We start from the raw sequence: 20,122 nt of genomic DNA, 5'->3' as shown, positions 1-20,122 counted from the left end.
TGTCATTTCTTTATGTTTTTGTTCTCCATCTGAAAGCATTCAACTTTGTCAATTTAGATTACTTGTTGTTAATATTACTTTTTATTGTTGTGATTTGAAGATGAAATTAAATAAAAACTGAAGCAAAATATTAAATGTGACCCTGGACCACAAAACCAGTCTTAAGTCGCTGGGGTATATTTGTAGCAATAGCCAAAAATACATTGTATGGGTCAAAATTATAGTTTTTTTCTTTTATGCGAAAAATCATTAGGACATTAAGTAAAGACCATGTTCCATGAATAAATTTTGTAAATTCCCTACTGTAAATATATCAAAACTTAATTTTTTATTAGTAATATGCGTTGCTAAGAACTTAATTTGGACAAATTTAAAGTCAATTTTCTCAGTATTTTCATTTTTTTTTGCCCCCTCAGATTCCACATTTTCAAATAGTTGTATCTGGGTCAAAAATTGTCCTATCCAAACAAACCTTAAATTAGCTTATTCATTCAGCTTTCAGATGATGTATAAATCTCAATTTGAAAAATTGACCCTTATGACTGGTTTTGTGGTCCATGGTCACAAATAAATATCAGTTCTGAATAGCAGTTAAAGGACATAGAAACTTACAAATAATTGGCAACTATATTGGTTAGAAATAATTCTAAAAAAATCATCACAACTGTTTTCATAATTGATAATAACAATACATGTTTCTTGAGCAGCCAATCAGCATATAAGGATGTTTTCTGAAGGATCTTGTGACACTGAAGACTGGAGTTATGATGCTGAAAATTCAGCTTTGATCACAGGAATACATTACGTTTTACAATATATTCTAATAGAAAACAGTTATTCTAAATTGTAATAATATTTCACAATGGTACTGTTTTTATTGTATTTTTGATTGAAATAAATGAAGAGCATAAAATACATTTGTATAACATTTATATTATTATCTGACTTTTCATATATAATTTAAACTTATGTAGCCATCACAGTGAACTATTAAAACGAAGGGGGAAAAAAAGAAAAGAAAAATGCATAGGCAGTGAAAGTATAGTAAGGTTTATTTTTCCTATATAACCTATATAACTCACTGATGAATAGGGGTATGCAAAAGTGATATTCCAGTCAAAACACAAATAATACAACTAAGATCAAAACCCTGTTATTTCTATCATAGTAATTGAGCCAGGGGACGCACATGTCCAGACAGTTTTCTGAATGACTCAAACACACACAAGGTCACACACCTGGCTGGCAGGTACAGGTGTAGTTTTGTCCTTCATCTCTCTGTCTGAGGTCAGTACAGGTGCCGTTGTTCTCACAGGGCTTCGGGTGACATGCATCAAACTCCTCACAGAAGATCCCAGAATACCCATCATCACACTGACAGTAAAATGTGTCCTGTGTTTCACATTTAAACACACATCATCAAATATTCACAGAAACTCTGTACAGAAAGCACACGTAACTATTATATCAACACTTTGGAAAGAAAAAAAGCAGCACAGAGCCATGGTTATAATACTGGCCTTTAAGTTCTCCAAAAAGAGAAAATATGAGAACAAATAACACTTTTTATGATCTGAGGTCATTACCACAGAGGACTGGGTGATGCATTTTCCTTTCTCAGAGCATTGTGGGTCACTGAATCCACTGCCGGGCTCCATACAGTTATTGGTTTTTACATTGAGATGCAGCCTCAAAGTGACCTCCGGACCAGAGGGTGCACCAACGTGCAGCACACCTACATAGAGAGAGAGCAACAAAAAATGTCCATAGTTGTAATAGAGAGTAACCTTTTTACATTTTTACCTTTTTTCAAAGAACGTGTGAGCCACTGGAGTGCTTGCCAGGTTGTTGCTATGCAGGTGCTAATGTGTTCTGATTGTTTGTAGCTTGTTTTATGTTTTACATCTTTGGTTAGTTATTTATTCAAATATGGTGAATGCATAATTAACAGTTACTATAAAAAAATCTTTGAAAGATAAATATTTTTTATAATGAAAAAAAAATTAATAATTAACTTTAGGTAGAAGTTTATCATTACACTTCAATAAATGTGAGAGCTTAATTTTATATATATATATTTATTTATTTATGTGTGTGTGTGTGTGTGTTTGTGTGTGTGTCACAGAAGTGAGTACACCCCTCACATTTTTGTAAATATTTTATTATATCTTTTCATGTGACAACACTGAAGAAATGACACTTTGCTACAATGTAAAGTAGTGAGTGTACAGCTTGTATAATAGTGCAAATTTACTGTCCCCTCAAAATAACTCAACACACAGCCATTAATGTCTAAACCACTGGCCACAAAAGTGAGTACACCCCTAAGCGAAAATGTCCAAAATGGGCCCAATTAGCCATTTTCTCTCCCCGGTGTCATGTGACTCGTTAGTGTTACAAGGTCTCAGGTGTGAATGGGGAGCAGGTGTGTTCAATTTGGTGTTATCACTCTCACTTTCTCATACTGGTCACTGGAAGTTCAACATGGCACCTCATGGCAAAAAACTCTCTGAGGATCTGAAAAAAAGAATTGTTGCTCTACATAAACTGAGCTGCAGCATGGTGGCCAAGACCATACAGCAGTTTAACAGGACAGGTTCCACTCAGAACAGGCCTCGCCATGATCGACCAAAGAAGTTGAGTGCATGTGCTCAGTGTCATATCCAGAGGTTGTGTTTGGTAAATAGACATATGAGTGCTGCCAGCATTGCTGCAGAGGTTGAAGGGGGGTCAGCCTGTCAGTGCTCAGACCATATGCCGCATACTGCATCAAATTGATCTGCATGGCTGTCGTCCCAGAAGGAAGCCTCTTCTAAAGATGATGCACAAGAAAGCCCGCAAACAGTTTGCTGAGGACAAGCAGACTAAGGACATGGGTTACTGGAACCATGTGCTATGGTCTGATGAGACCAAGATAAACTTATTTGGCTCAGATGGTGTCAAGCGTGTGTGGCGGAAACCAGGTGAGGAGTACAAAGACAAGTGTGTCTTGCCTACAGTCAAGCATGGTGGTGGGAGTGTCATGGTCTGCAGCTGCATGAGTGCTGCCGGCACTGGGAAGCTACAGTTCATTGAGGGAACCATGAATGCCAACATGTACTGTGACATACTGAAGCAGAGACTGGGCCGCAGGGCAGTATTCCAACATGATAATGACCCCAAACACACCTCCAAGACGACCACTGCCTTGCTAAAGAAGCTGAGGGTAAAGGTGATGGACTGGCCAAGCATTTCTCCAGACCTAAACCCTATTGAGCATCTGTGGGGCATCCTCAAACGGAAGGTGGAGGACCACAAGGTCTCTAACATCCACCGTGATGTCGTCATGGAGGAGTGGGAGAGTCAAGTCAAGTCGCCTTTATTTATATAGCGCTTTTAACAATAAAGATTGTGTCAAAGCACTTAACAGTATCAAATTGGAGGATAGTGTCAGTAATGTATAATGATAAGATTAAACACTCAATTTTCAGTTAAAGGCATTTCATTATTGAATTCAGTGATGTCATTGTCTAGCTCAGTTTAGTTTAAATAGTATCTATGCAATCAAATCGACGATAATCGCTAGAAATTAAGTGTCCTCAACTGAGCAAGCCAGAGACGACAGCGGCAAGGAACCAAAACTCCCTCTGTGACAGAATGGAGAAAAAAACCTTGGGCGAAACCAGGCTCAGTTGGGGGACCAGTTCTGCTCTGGCCAGACGAAACCTGCAGTTCAATTCCAACCGCAGCCATGTCAGATTGTGTAAAGGGCTTATCTGATTCACGTGGCCTTGTCCCGATGGGGCATTTTAAATTCTAATTTAATGTATTTGTTAAATTTGTGTTTTATTCATTATTAAGAGAACTCCAGTGGCAACCTGTTAAGCTCTGGTGAACTCCATGCTCAAGAGGGTTAAGGCAGTGCTGGAAAATAATGGTGGCCACACAAAATATTGACACTTTGGGCCCATTTTGGACAATTTCACTTAGGGGCGTACTCACTTTTGTGGCCAGCAAAAATGGCTCTGTGTTGAGTTATTTTGAGGGGACAGCAAATTAACACTGTTATACAAGCTGTACACTCACTACTTTACATTGTAGCAAAGTGTCATTTCTTCAGTGTTGTCACATGAAAAGATATAATTAAATATTTACAAAAATGTGAGGGTTGTACTCACCTCCGTGAGATACTGTATGTATATATATAGTATGTGCATACATATATATACTGTATGTATATATATATATATATATATATATATATATATATATATATATATATATATATATTATTAGATAACACACACACACACTCACACAGAGTATATTCGCTTTATTATAGTCATCCACATTGTACACACTAGTGATGCGCAGCTGAGCTGAAACATTACCCGAATCTGCAGCTTCAAATAAATTATCCACCCGCCAACCTCCCGCACGTATGATTTAAAACATTTACTCAATATAGCGTGTAGGTTAGATGAGTAAATCAATTCACACAAACCATCAGATCAAATCAGTCATTTGAAAACAGCGTGAGTGATTCAGCTGTACTGCGTCTTCTCTTTGACCTTCTCTTCACATCGGCGCATCTAGAGCTGCAAGCTGCGATACAAGACTTTATTTCTCGTTTCAGTACAGTTGACAGAATTGTCAAGTGCCTAATTGGTCATTGTTGCATCGTCACAAAAATGTACTATTTCCACATCTTTTTAAGCCTTTCGGTACTCACGCTCTCCAGAGGCGGTTTTCTGTGCGCTCACTGTGAAGTGAAGTGACATACGGCCAAGTAGGGTGACTCAAACTCAGACTCATAATGTCACATCCAAAGCGCGCGCTGCGAGTTCAAAAATGAGTTTGCAAACAAAGCTTGTTGCGCTTAAGTGGCCAAATACACAGAGAATGACGTCAAAATGGTTGTCCTGGCGAGTATCCTCATTACCACTGTCGGTTTTGTCTTAAGTTAGTGTAAACAGTTGCGAAAGAAAACGCATGTGTATTAGTATTGGATCCGTGAAATAGGTCTTGTGACAGCAACAAAGTAATAATAAAGCTGTGCGTCTGTCATTAATGTTAATCAAACAACAAAAGACAGAGGAAACCCCTCACTGCTCTTGACTAAATAATGTTTTGTTAAATAACTTTAATTCAATTTCTGTAGCCTATGTAAAACTCATATTTTAGAAAATGTATTTAATTTTTGCATCATTAATGATTTATCTTATCCACCCGCGACCCACCCGCAAATAATCAGAATGCATTTTTTAATAACCCCATCCGCCGCGCATCACTAGTACACACATAATATATACACCTACATTAACTATCTGTTTTGCCTGTCTTAACCCAGACACATCTAGATTCTCATTTATTATACAAAGCAAAATTTTTTTAATATTGTGGATTTTTTTTTTACGCAACTATAAACCTACAAAACACAATTTCCTTTTAGGTTTAGGTCCTGATATTTTCTAACATCTGCTACGACAACAACGGCGTCTTCTTTCTCCCTCTCAGACACAAACAGACATGTGCACACACACACACACAGCAATGCCTCAAGGACAGACATTGTTTGGCTCACAGAACCAGACAGGGTCAAATAAAAGACTCGCAATACTCATCAATGTGTCTGGAAAAATTCTGAATTTCAAACAAGTTGGAAACAGACATTATGCACAAGGATGTTTCAAAGGCAAAGTCCCAATCTGAAGCAAATAATTTCTCTTACTGTGTGTGTGTGTGTGTGTGTGTGTGTGTGTGTGCGCGTGTATTTTTGTGACATGTGAGGACACAAACTTGTATAATGACATGGGTATGACATAGGTATTACAAGGAGAAGGTGACTTATGAGGACATTACCCCATGTCCCCATATTTCAAAAGGCTTATAAATCATACAGAATGAGTTTTTTTGAGAAAGTAAAAATGCACAAAGTTTCCTGTAAGGGATAGGCTTAGGTGCAGGGTGATAGTTTGTACAGTATAAAACTCATTATGCCTATGGAATGTCCACACAATTCACAAAAACAAACACGTGTGTGTGTGTGTGTGTGTGTGTGTGTGTGTGTGTATATATGCATACACACACACACACACACACACACACACACACACACACACACACACATACACAGTATAAGAAATTATTTATTATTATTTATATATATATATATATATATATATAATTTTTTTTCTCCATGTTGCAGGCACATACACATGTTTGAAAACACACTTACTGATGAAGTAGTTGTGTCCGAATGGCAGGGACTGGTCAGGGAGCACCAGGCCATTTGAGCTCTGCTGAAACCACATGATTGTACCATCTGCAACAGAGCACTGCTCATAACCAGTCTCACCTACTCGCCACAGCACAGCGGAGCCACTCACATTACCCACCAATCTACACACACACACACACACACACACACACACAGATCTCATCAAAATCAGTCACGTGTCAGTATGTCAAAGAAGTAAAGTCAGGAGAATTATGTAGCAAACTGTACAATGGGAACAACGTTAAAAACAAGATACTTTTAGACGTTTATTCGTCCATAAATGTGAGAGCCTAATACATTTTATTTTATACATTGTTTTAATATAGTAGTATTTTATTAACAAGTTTTATTAATAATTGATTACATTACATATTTATTATATTATAGAAATTATATTCAATATATAATATTAAAAATTTTACTATTTTACAGCTTTTTTAATAATTCATATAATCTAAAATCTAGATATATCTATTATGTTATTTATCTGTTTGTCTGATTTGTTGGCCAAAAATGATCTGAAAAGTACTTGGAAATTATATGGTAAAATTGTCAATGAACTCCAAAAGTGTGGCTGTGGTTAATTCAATTATATAATCAATTAAACATATAAAACATATAAGTGATGAATTGTATTTCCATCCGTATTTTGACCATTTCTATATATAATTTTTTAATATTCTTTTTATTATACAATATTTAAATTTGCAGTGGTTCATGGCTAGAAATTTCCATGTATGTCACAGAAAGAAAACTAAAAACACACTAAAAGAACACAAATCATATCTTTCCAAGAGAAATAGGGTACGAGAAAGTTTCTTACTTCACAGCTGTTTCCTCGGCGACCTCCATGGAAACAGTCATCATTCCGGCAGACTCACCTCCGGCGGTACTCACACATTCGGCTTCATCAGTAATCTACAACACACACCCACACAAAATAAGCCACTCACAGGAGCAATCCTGACCGGACCCAGCCGTCACGACACATCACGCTCACACAAACGCACACCTGCTCACCTGCTGATCCTCCCACAGTATCTCCACTGCTTTCTGACCCGGTTTGGGTCGCCACGGCTCCAGGGTGGGCGGAGCTTGAGTAGTGGTGGGGACTGTGGCTGGCTGGAACACTTGAGTGGTGGTCGCAGGTGTGGCGGGTGTGGCAGGTGTGGCATGTTCTGGGACGAGGCCCTCGGCGAGGTCCCAGGTGGACTCGGACAGGTCAAAGGTCAAGGTAGGCAGGTCACACCGAATCCCGCTGTAACCCTCGCTGCACTCGCACGCAAACCCATCCCCCTCGCCGTCCTGGCTACAGTTACCATGGAGACAGGGGCTGCTGGCGCATGGATCTGCAAAAAACTGCATCCAATAAAAACAACAAGAATGAGAGATGAAAACTGCATCATATTATCAAACATTTTAAATCGCTCTAGTCTCACAGAACAGCAGCGAACAATCCAGCTTTCATTTCAGGCAAACATCTATCGACTAACAATCACTTGGCCTGAAGAATGAGGACTGAGAGCAAATAATACACTGAAATCACAGACGAGCACCGTTATAAAAATGAACAATAGCAATAGAGTCGTCCTGCTGTGCCCGCAGGAACACCTGCACCAGAATCTACAGTGCTAATTCCTTTATCTTACAATTATGTAGTGCTATCGATCCAATTACTCTAGTTATGCTCCATTTCCTTTGGCAGGGACATGCCTTCTTCCCAAGAGATAAAGTAGGACTTATATGTGCCATATTTTTGCATGTGTTCATCTGTAAGCTATTTGTACTCCCTACTGTGTGTCCTGGCATTACATAAGTAATCTAACTTAAAATGCTTCTACTGCATAATAGATGATATCAAGGATATTTAAAAACATATGGCCGCTGAGTTAAAATAGCTTCTCCTTATATATAAGGATTTCTCTGTAGTACTGAATCAACTGAATCAACATTATCAGGCCCAAAATACTTTAAAATCTACAAACCATCATTCATTGAAACATGCCTGTGGCAAAATGATATTATGTTGCTTTTTGGTCAGTACAGGTGATTTTAGTTCAAGACATGAAATGATACATTTCTGTTCAGAACAAAACTGATTCATTTAAAAATGTATGCTATTTTTTAAAACTAATGGATAATGGTTGTTTTTCTCCATCTGCTCTAAATCTGTGGCTCTCAATGGGTGGGTTGTGACCAAAAATTGGGTCACAGTTCTGTTCTTATAACTAACCTAAATACACGCAATTCTCTTCTAACCATATAATCATGCATTGTTAGGATTTACCATTTGTGAATAAATTATTATCCATTTGATTTGAAAAAGTTTTCAGTTGACCGTATGCATTGACTTCCATGGTATGGAAAAAAAATACTATGGAAGTCAATGGCTCAGTTGCTTGGTTACCAAATATCTTCTTTTGTGTTCAACAGAAGAATGAAATGAAACTCATACAGGTTTAGAACAAATGAGGTTGAGTAAATGATGACAGAATTTTCATTTTTGGTTGAACTAATTCTTTAAGGGAATTTTTATTTATCTTGGAACTAACTATTTAGGTCTCTTGTTATAGGCCATCCAATGTATTATTATGAATCTGGGTCCTAAAGAACTCATTTACAGGATCTCCCCCTGCATCACAGTCTACTGACAGAGAAAACTAAAAAGACCAGGAGGCCTACAATCAGAAAAAGGTAGGGAGGCTGAAAAAGGAAACAGAAATAGTGTGGGGAGAAGAAAAGGTCATGGTGAGGAAAATACCTTCAAAGTGCGAAGTAATGCATGAAGCGTTTACAGTATCAATCTCTCACGATTCCCAACTTTCCAAGGTATCTCACCAGACCTGCTCTCACCGACATTAACACATCCCTGACCTTTGGCTTCTTCAATCCGCTTCCTTTAATGTGAAAAGCAGTGGACTGGTTTCAACCCAAAACCTCCATCACCGGAGCTGGTGTTTATCCTATAGAGACAATGCTTAATTTTCTTTCACTGCGATTGAAGACAGTATTTAAAAAACCTTTAAAAAACCCAAAAGGTTACCTACACGTCATCTTGCAGCAAAGATCTCCACTTATTCTCTTTCCCTACTTTTAAAGGTCAAGTTGCTACTAAATCATGCTGAAATGTCTCCTCGGATGTGAATAACAACTCATGGTTGCAAACTTGAAAAGGGTGAGCTTGTCTTCCTTATTCATATTGTAATTTAAAACAGAAGTGAAGTTTTATGATTGAGTTAAAATTAAGACATATTTTAATTACGCACATTTCTATGATATAATAAAGCAAAACTGTACTAAAATAAATTCTCAAAAGCTTATTTATACATTTAATACTTAGATTATTGTGTTTAAAATGGTTTTATTAAGAAAAAGCAAAAAGGTCTTTTCATAAGACTTTTTATTTATTTAATTTTTATGAAAATACATAATTCTGCACATTTCTATGATATAAAGCAAAATTGTACAACAATTTAAAATTCCTATCGATTTTTATGCTTTTAACTTTTCTCTTAGATTATTGTTAAAAATTATTACAAATTGCATATTAGGAAAAAAAAATGTGGACTTTTTCAGGCATTTTGTTTGGTATTTATTTTTATTATATTATTATTATAATTTTTTTTTTCGGATTTCATTTTGCATAATAGGATGAAAATGGTGTGAAACCAATTTATTGCTTACGTGTGGCAGAGATCCAATGTTTTCAAAGCAGTCTAATCACTAAATATCTTTAAACCAGGTTTGGTCCCTGATCTGGTATCCAGCTGTCTGACAGTTTATGGGAGGGACATTATTTGGAGAAAAATGTGAAGTTGGAGCATCTTGCACATGTGACACTTTAGTTGTTGGTTATGCAGGTAATTGTGTATTTGTGCCGTTCCTGTTGACCTGGACAGCATGACACTTTCTCAAAAGCATAATCACAAATCCACTCAAAAAGAACAATGTGTCTGTGTGCACGTTTATGTGTTCAGAAAAGAGCACAGAAAGAACAAAATGTTTCTAACACACACACACAAATGCACGAACGCACATGCACACGCGCACACACACACACACACACACACACACACTGCAATCTGACTATTAATAGAGAAAGTGTGAGAGAGAGTGTGTGACAGCTCATCCCTCACCATTCAACTGTATAATGATTATGAATTAATGAATTCTCCAGTTTTCTTTGAGAAAAGGAATAGTTTTCATTTATGAAAGTGTCTTTCAAGCAACGTTCCCACTCATACTTTATGAATATCATCAAAGGCCAGGTATGAAATGGAAATGAAAGTATAATTGGCTCATAGCCACCAAACATCAGAGGATGGCCTGAATGAATACTAACCAGCCTGCAGATGGAGGACACAGTTAACAGAGAAATACAAATACTTGGAGTTGCATCAGAAAAAAAAAAAAATTGTTTACAGCAGCACGGGCCACAAAGGATTCATGTTTACTTACATTAAAGGTCGAACGAAATGAGATTCAACTCATTAGCACTATCTGATGCAGAAGTGGAAAATCTTTCTCTGGGGTTTTAATGCAGAACACAATTTTATTCCTTGTCATGGCTACATAATAACACACATAGATGCACTCAAAGCCAGACGTCACTGGCAATAACATTTATTAATGCAGCACGTTCTGAAAGGCAGGTAGAAACAGCAGATGTGCCACCAATTATCCAGCCAGATGAGACCATATCAGTGCAGAAGAGCTGCTGAATTACACATTCTTTGGAAAAATTGACTTATTTGTGTTTCTAAACGAGGCAAATCTAAATAGGTGAGATCAATGTTCCCAATTCAACATCATTATAACAAATAGCTACTTTCCCAGAAGCTCTTAGAATGTGAAGTTCGTCTTACCATACTGGTGATGCATGTTTGTTGGATCTAAATTCTGATGAATTAGACTTGGCATCTGTTTAATTGGATTTTCTATTTTTGGATTTTATCTTTTAAAAGGATTTTCTAGAAACTACTCATGTTTAACATTAGGAATTATGAAGCATGAGGAGGAAGTTAAAGGGTTAGTTTACAATGAAAAACCTAATGTACTCATCCTGTATGGAAGGCTGTTTCTGCCATATGATAAAAAATAAAAAGGTATTTGCAACTTTTTGTCTCGCAAGTGAGTTTACATCTCGCAGTTCTGAGTTTTTTCTTAGAATTACATGATATACACTTGCAATTTCAAGTTGCAAAGTCAGAATTGTGGTATATAAACACAATTGTGAGGAAAAAACTCTATAAACATGAGGTTAGGACTTTTTTCCTTGCAATCCTAACTTCTAACTTCTAATTCTGACTTCTTTCGCAATTACAATTTATGAAGTCCAATTCTGAGTGAAAAAAGATTATATCTCACAATTCGGACTTTAACTATATATATATATATATATCAAAATTACGATATATAAACTCAAAATTCAGAGGAAAAAAGTTTGAATTGTGAGTTTATCTCTTGAAATTCTGACTTTATATCACACAATTCTGAGAAAAAATGTCAACTCGCAATTGTGAGAGAAAAAAGTCGCAGTTACCTTTTTATTATTTTTATCTATGTATTATTTTATGTTGTCTGTGGAACACAAATGGAGATGTTTAGCAGAATGTCTAGGCTGCTCTCTACCAAAAATGAGTGGTAATATATACTGTGAAGTATGGTGGCCCACACATGACGTACAGGAAAAGAAATTAAATGACCGTGTGCAAAATATAATGATTTGTTCTCTTGTTTTACTAAACCGTGTTCACAACATCACAACAGAATTACGTGATATACACTTGCAATTGTGTACAGTTAAACTAAACGTACATTTATAACTTCTTCGTTGCAATTCTGACTTTTCTCATAATTGTGAGGTATAAACTTGATTATGATTTTTTTCTTTGCAATTCTGACTTCTTTACATGTGATATAAACCTGCAATTACGAGTAATAAAGTATATATACAGTATATAATAAAGTATACAGTATATATATATATATATATATATATATATATATATAAGTGCTGTCAAACGATTAATCACGATTAATCACATCCAAAATAAAAGTTTGTTTACGTAATATACCGTATGTGTGTGTACTGTGTATATTTATTATGTATGTATAAATACACACACATACAGTACATATTTTGAAAATATTTACATGTATTTACATGTACACTATATATTTATATTCTTTTAAGTTATATTATATATACAAATATTTAATATATAAACAGTATATTTTACTTAAATATATACATGCATGTGTCTGTATTTATATATACATAAATATACACAGTACACACGTATATTATATAAACAAAACATATTTTGGATGCAATTAATTGTTTGACAGCACTAATATATATGTATATACACTACTGGTCAAAAGTTTTAGAACAGTAGGATTTGTAATGTTTTTTAAAGGATTTGTTTGATCCGAAGTACAGAAAAAAAAAACTGTGTATTTAAGTATTTAATATAACTGTTTTCTATATTTCAAAAATATAATTTATTCCTGTGATTTCAAAACTTTACTCCAAAGCATTACTCCAGTCACATGATCCTTCGGATATCATTCTAATATTCGGATTTTCTGCTTAAAATTTTTTTTTTTTATTATTATAATGTTGAAAACAGCTGAGTAGATTTTTTTCAGGTTTCTTTGATGAATAGAAAGTTCAGAAGAACAGCATTTATCTGAAATAGAATTCTTTTCTGACATTATAAATGTCTTTATCCTCACTTTTGATCAATTTAAAGCATCTTTACTAAATAAAAGTATTAATTTATATAATTTATTTCCCAAAATAAATTGGTAATACCCGTGTCTTGTGTTTCCACATGGTCCCAGTGTTTCCATGTCCTTATTTGGTTTTTCCTGTTTCCTGTTCTTGTTTAGTTTCATTATGATTCCTCCCAGCTGTGTTTTATTTATTACTCCACCTGTTTCTGTTCTCCTAGATTGATTTCCCTCTGTTCTTTAGCCCGGTGTTTCCCTGTCCTTAGCGTCAGGTATTGTTTGTCTTCACCCCTGTGCTGAGGAGGAAAAGACTGTTTGCAGCCCTCATCCTCACCTCCGAATCGACTCCAGCCCCAGAGTTTGCTCCAGTGCAGGCTCCAGCCCCTGAGCACGCTCCAGTGCCAGCTCCTCGAAAGCCCCGTAAGCTCCCCCAAGTATTTTTTTGGAGGGGGGGTAGTATGGCTCCAGTCGTAGAGGCCAGTGCGGGGGCTGGGGCCTTGGCCTCGGAGGCAGAGTCACCTGACCCACCATGGCCTCCCAAGCTCCCTGCTCCACTGTGGGTCCCGGAACGGGTGCTGCCCTGGAGGCCGTCTGTCCTGTCACCCTGTCCATTAAGGCCTCCAGAGTGCCAACCCCCCTCCTCGTTCGATGTTATTTGTTTTTTCCTGTTTCCTGTTCTTGTTTAGTTTGATTATGATTCCTCCCAGCTGTGTTTTATTTATTACTCCACCTGTTTCTGTTCTCCTTGATTGATTTCCCTGTTCTTTAGCCCGGTGTTTCCCTGTCTTTAGCGTCTGGTATTGTTTGTCTTCACCCTGCTCTATATGTCTTCCTGTGTTGGATTCCCATGGATTGTGTCATTAAAGATATTGTTATTTGAAGAATTCCTTGTAATTCCCTCCTTGCTCCCAGAGAAATGCGTGACAGGTATAGTGTATAATGCTACAAAAGATTTTTATTTCAGATAAATGCTGATCTTTGGATCTTTCTAAAGATCCTGAAAAAAATTACTCAACTGTTAATAAATATTTATGATAATAATAATAATAATAATAATAATAAACGTTTCTTGAACAGCAAATCAGCATATTAGATTGATTTCCGAAGGATCATATGACTGGAGTAATGATGCCAAAAAATTCAGCTTTGAAATCACAGGAATAAATTACATTTTAAAATATATTCAAATAGAAAACATTATTTTAAATATTAAAATTATTTCAAAATTTTACAATTATTATTCTGTACTTTGGATCAAATAAATGCAGGCTTGGTGAGCAGAAGAGTCTTCTTTAAAAAATATTAAAAATCTTACTGTTCTAAAACTTTTGACCGGTAGTGAATATAAATATATATATACACACACAAACACACACACACACACACACACACACACACACACACACACACACACACACACACATACACACACATACACACACACGTATATATACAGTGTATATATAAAAAAGTCAGAATTGCCATATATAAACTCAAAATTCTAAGGCTAGAATTGTGAGATTATATCTTCCAATTCTGTCTTTATACCACACAATTGCGACTTTATATCATGCAATTCTGAGAAAAAAAAATTACATCTGAATTGCAAGATGCAACCTCCCAACTGAGAGAAGAAAGTGTGGTCATGCAAGCAAACAAATTATTATATTGTGCCGTGCAATTTAAAACGAAGTAACAAATTAGTAAGTTGTGAGCACGGTTTGCTATGTTTTCCCCCCCATCATGTGCGGAGCTCTATAGTGAAGCTCCAAAAGCATCATAAAAGTAGCTCATTTGACTTGTGCACTCAATTCCAAATCATTGCTAAAAAACTTTCAGATCTCATTCTCATTTGTGCACATTTAAAACTTGTGCTTCAAGGTCATGCTCCTCAAACAAAGTCATATGACTTCAGAAACATAAAAGCACACAAGTCACATGGACTACATTTATGGTGTTTTAGTGCTATTTCTTTTAATGGAAAAGAGCAGCGTGTGCATTAATCTCTGCTAAATATCTTTGTGTTTCACAGAAGAAATAAAGTCATGCAGCATGAAAAACATGAAAGTGAGCCATTTTTAACAACAACTTTTTTAATGTCCTCCATATTTAGTGCTCTCTCTGCTCTCGGTTCTCCTGAATGTCCCTCTCTATATGTACCTCTGAGCCTTTGATGTCCTCCAAAATATCTATCTATCCTTTCACCCCCCCAGTTCTCATTTTATTCATTTATTCTACCCACAAATCCTACTTTAATGAGACTCACACTCTTACAGGCTTACAAGTCTACATACAGTTAGTGTGAGTCTTACATTTTACAAAGATGAAAGCTTTGTAGAAACAATGGCCAGTCCAGCTCTCTCTTTAATATTAATGAATTCCCCGTTGCTGCTTAACAAGCTGGAATCAAAGCCAAAAGACCAAAGAGGAGAGAAAAAACCCTTAAAATAAGCATCCCTGGCGATATGACCAGCAAACAGATCTACGGTTTCTAAGTATGCATCCACCTACTGTAGTCAAAAAGTGACTGTGCACATCCAAAAACACATTAATCCTTCTCTTTCTCCTTCTAAACATGAGTTCTCAGAAAGGACAGGTGACTCATACACAATCACTCTGCGTCAGATGCTAGTTAAGAGGTTAAGTGAGCTCCTCAAGCAAAAAGTCTGCTAACTTATTTCAAATCATTCCAGTTCATCTCTTCGATTTCATAAAAACATGTGATTCTGCTGCATCACGCACAGTAAATCCTGCATCCATGCAGCCTTTAATGAAGTTCGGAAAAATGGCTGTCTCATTACAGGGTGAATGAAGAACACCACCCTCGCCTGAGGAAATGGAACACTGAGTGACATCACAATGACTTCAAGCCTTGTCGACCAATCGCGGTGAATCTTTTCGGTGCATAAACCAATCGTGCAGCAGCATCCTTTCTGGCTGCATTGGTTGAGATGTAAATGAGCAGTATGACGTCACAGGACACAGGTTTAGACGCAAGCTTTAACTAAGGTTGAGGAAAGGACAGGATACCGTGGTGCCATGCAGAAAGATGCATCTTCTTCACATTTGAGAGAAAACACCAATGAGATGCAACCGCGCACAATGTCTTAACTTCACGAGTGCCACCTGTTGTCCAGTGAATATACAGTACATGCGCTCACAGTGAGGCAGCTCTTCTGTGGATCTCTGTTCTGGATCCAGCAAAGCTTTTTTTGGTGTTATTTAGGTCAGAAGCCCTAATTGTGTCTAGCTGTGCTACTCACATTCAGGCTTTGTTCCATTAGTGTATTAACTCTGATGTGCGTCTACAGCCAATAAACAACAAATAAGTTTCTTATTTTCCGCATAAAACTAACATTTAGAAAGGTTTATTCTTACTAAGAAGAAACACAATCATATGCAGTAAATACAAATATTTTAAAGATATGTTCTGTGAAAACAATTTTGCAAGCAACTCATTTTTATTAGAATTTTTATTATTATATTTTTTATGTAAATGCTTATTGTTTAAGTATAAACAAGAAACAAGAAATATATTGATTAAAGTTTTTTTTTTTTTTTTTTACTAATCAAGATTGGACCATCATCACACCACAATGCACCTTACTAGAGGTTGAAATAAAGCTTGCATCACCCATCACAGAAAGCCTCAGTGTCCCATAGTGGTTTGTTATAAAACAAAATGCATGCAAAGAGGTCAACGCTGCATACTTGCAATATGAATCAAAAAGGTGACAGACTGAGAATGATTTTTGCTGTGTTTGTGTAGCAATACACCTCACATACCGCAGATTCACATATCTAACTGCAAGACAAAAATGTATGCTGTGATCTTTACCTCTAACACACACTCACACACACACACACACACACACTCAGAGCCGCCTCTCCTCTTCTCCTATCTGTTGCCACAGCAACGCAGCACTCTCCTTCACATCTCACCAACAGCACAGGAGCTCCTACAGATCTTTGACAGAGACACGATTATCGTTGATCGTTTATTCACACCAACACGACTCTGCTCTCACCTCACAGTTCTGTCCAGTGAAGCCCTGTCCGCAGATACAGGTATAAGCCCAGATGTCAGTCTGCATCTGTGTGCTCGGACTCTCCTCCATCTCTCCCACCCGACTACAGACGCCTCCGTTCAGACAGGGTCTGCCCTCGCAGGGGTCCAGCAGCACGCTGGGGGCCTCGGTAGAGCCGGGGCTGGATGTCAGAGGGGTCCCAAGTCCATCCTTCACCCCGAGGATGAGGAGGAGAGGAAGTATGTAGCGCTGCATGAGAGCGGTCCGGATTTGGTTCTCTTTGCTCCTGCTCTGCATATGCTGCTGTGGAGAGCAGATCAATGGATTACAGTCGTTCGCTTGCGGCTGTGTGTCTGCGTGTGTGAGAGAGACAGAGAGAGGCAGTTTGCTGGACTGGAAGGTCTGAGCGTGTTTGAGGACGGGAGAGAGAGCAGTGGAGGGGAGTGAGGGCAGGTGACGACACACACGCTCCTCCTCTCAGTGTATTTCGGTGTGTTTCTGCTGTGTCAGTGGAGCTGAAGCTCTGCAACAACAGTCAGACACCTACACATTACACAGTCTCATCACTGAGAGTTTTTCACTGGATGCATGTGATTATATCCATCTCATGGTTGATAAATGGCATATATTAAAATTCTACATTATTTTGTTGGTATCACTTCAGGGTAGTGCAAGAGTTTTGCCTAAAAAAAACCTCCTATTTTTCTGCTTACTGATATTAATTAAGGTAGTTGTTGTAGTATGTATGTGGTCCCACTTTATATTAGTTGAATGAATGAATGAATGAATGATGCATTTATATAGCGCTTTTTTGTGTATTGCTGTACACCCAAAGCGCTTTACAATCATGTGTGGGGGTCTCTCCTCAACCACCACCAGTGTGCAGCATCCACTTGGATGATGCGACGGCAGCCACAGCACAACAGAACCAGTGCGCTCACCACACACCAGCTACAGGTGGAGAGGAGAGAGAGTCGTAGAGCCAATCAAGTGTATGGGGATTATTAGGAGGCCATGATAGACAAGGGCCAGTAGAGGGAATTTGGCCAGGACACCGGGGTTACACCCCTACTCTTTACGCGAAGTGCCATGGGATTTTTAATGACCACAGAGAGTCAGGACCTCGGTTTAACGTCTCATCCGAAAGACGGTGCTTTTTGACAGTATAGTGTCCCCGTCACTATACCGGGGCGTTAGGACCCACACAGACCACAGAATGAGCACCCCCTGCTGGTCTCACTAACACCTCTTCCAACAGCAACCTAGTTTTCACCGGAGGTCTCCCATCCAGGTACTGACCAAGCTCAACCCTGTTTAGCTTCAGTGGGCAACCAGTCTTGGGCTGCAGGGTGATATGGCTGTGGCGAACTAATATAAACTAGCTATCGCCATGGCTGTGGCTAGTTAAGCTAACTTTATATTAGTAACTAGTTAAGCTAACTTTATATTAGTCAAGGTTACCTTAACTACTATGTACTTACATCAAGAAATGTTAGGGACCGATTTGGTGGTATGTGTAGGTTTAAGTGTGGGTTAAGGTGTAAGGGATGGGTCAACAGTGTAATTATAAATGTAATTACAGAAATTGCAAGATGTAATTACATGCAGGTATTTTTAAAACAAGTATAATGTGAAAACCTGTATGTACACAACAAGTGCATTGTATCAAGTTATTCATTTAAATGTAAATACATAGTAGTTAAGGCCACCTAATATAAAATTAAGGGATCCAGAATATGGTCGCCTAGAATAAGGCATTACTATGTGCTTCATAATTTCTAATAAACATTACAAATATGCTAGTAAGCAACTAGTTAATTGTGAATAGTGAACTTATCTAAAATGTTACCCACTTCACAATAAGGTTCAATTACTTTGCTTTAACATGAACTAAAGATGATACTCCTGAAGCATTTAGTAATCTCAGTTAATGGTAATGTTATTGTTAATATCTGTTAATATTATGTAATGGACCTAAGCTAACATGAACAAAATATAATGTTAACAAAGATTAATAAATACTGTTTAAAAATCCATTAAAGTTAATGTTATAATGCAGAAAATAATGTTAACTAATGGGACCTTATTTGACTAAATTAAATTAAAATAAAACAAGAAATAATTTTAAGTTCTACAAGTAAATTTAGGAATCACAACACTGCGATGTAAAGCATAACAAACGGATATTAATTTTTAGATTTGTTAAAAAATGACATTAATCAGTGTTAATACATAATCAGTGTTTTTGAAGATTAATTTAAGGTGAATGTTACATTACTGCAAAGATAATCTAACATACGCAGTAAAAATGAGCAAATACTGACCAATGTTTCAGTATCATTATAGTATTTATCAGCATTCAATTTGGTGCTATTTTATTTTTATATTTTCAGGTTTCATTTTAAATTTCAGTAATTTTGTCACATGCTTTTGTCATTATTATTTAATATTTCTATTTTGCTTCATTTCAGTTTTAATAATTGTAGGACTTGAACTTTTTTTCAGTTAGTTGCAAAGGCACTACAATTTCTAATTTTCATTTAAAAATAAGCTTCTCCATCTAATATTTAAGTTTTATTTCATTGTAGTTTCAAAAATAATAATAATAATAATAGAAACTGTTTAAGTTAATAACACTGATATTAACTGAAACTGATGAATAATAATTTTTAAAAAGTCAGCCTTGAGGAGGTGTATATGCTATTAATATTCTAAGTGGTCAGACTCAGTTGGATGCATGGTTTTCACCTGGCGGATGATAAAATGAGTGAAAAACATTCCAGCAATAGAGCAATCAGTCATATTTTGAGGTCGGGGCTTATTTGACACCCTAATATGTGCATAGCAGCGCACTGGAAATGACTCAGAACATCATTGCAACTGCAAGGCAACGTCTTGGCAAGAATCTCGTAGAGATTCAGTAAGAACCGTATTATTCTCTGCAGTCTCCTGCAGAAATGCACAGAACATTCTGTACATTCTCCAAGCAACTCATCATCCTTTGCCCTTTCACCATGCAGTCTAAATACAGTAAAATCCTATTGATGTGCATCTTTAAACCTCCTTCTCACTAAACAGCAGCTTCTGCATCCCTAAA

General features: G+C 36.9%; 1 protein-coding gene across 1 annotated transcript in view; it reads right to left on the bottom strand.

Moving 5' to 3' along the window:
- LOC306888339 (delta and Notch-like epidermal growth factor-related receptor) overlaps window positions 1-17,414 on the bottom strand; it is a 36,961-nt gene extending 19,547 nt beyond the window's left edge. The window contains exons 1-6 of the mRNA XM_079446556.1: window positions 17,026-17,414; window positions 7,280-7,618; window positions 7,083-7,177; window positions 6,218-6,381; window positions 1,587-1,735; window positions 1,239-1,392 (exon numbers count right to left, since the gene is read on the bottom strand). Of these exons, the coding sequence (XP_079302682.1) occupies window positions 1,239-1,392; window positions 1,587-1,735; window positions 6,218-6,381; window positions 7,083-7,177; window positions 7,280-7,618; window positions 17,026-17,322 (1,198 nt within the window). The 5' untranslated portion in view covers window positions 17,323-17,414. The remainder of the gene's footprint in view (window positions 1-1,238; window positions 1,393-1,586; window positions 1,736-6,217; window positions 6,382-7,082; window positions 7,178-7,279; window positions 7,619-17,025) is intronic.
- Between the last annotated feature and the right edge of the window lie 2,708 nt (window positions 17,415-20,122).

Source organism: Barbus barbus (assembly GCF_936440315.1).
Source record: "Barbus barbus genome assembly, chromosome: 22".
Taxonomy (NCBI): Eukaryota; Metazoa; Chordata; class Actinopteri; order Cypriniformes; family Cyprinidae; genus Barbus; species Barbus barbus.
Note: the sequence above shows the minus strand (reverse complement) of the source record. Positions and strands in the feature narration are given on the sequence as shown.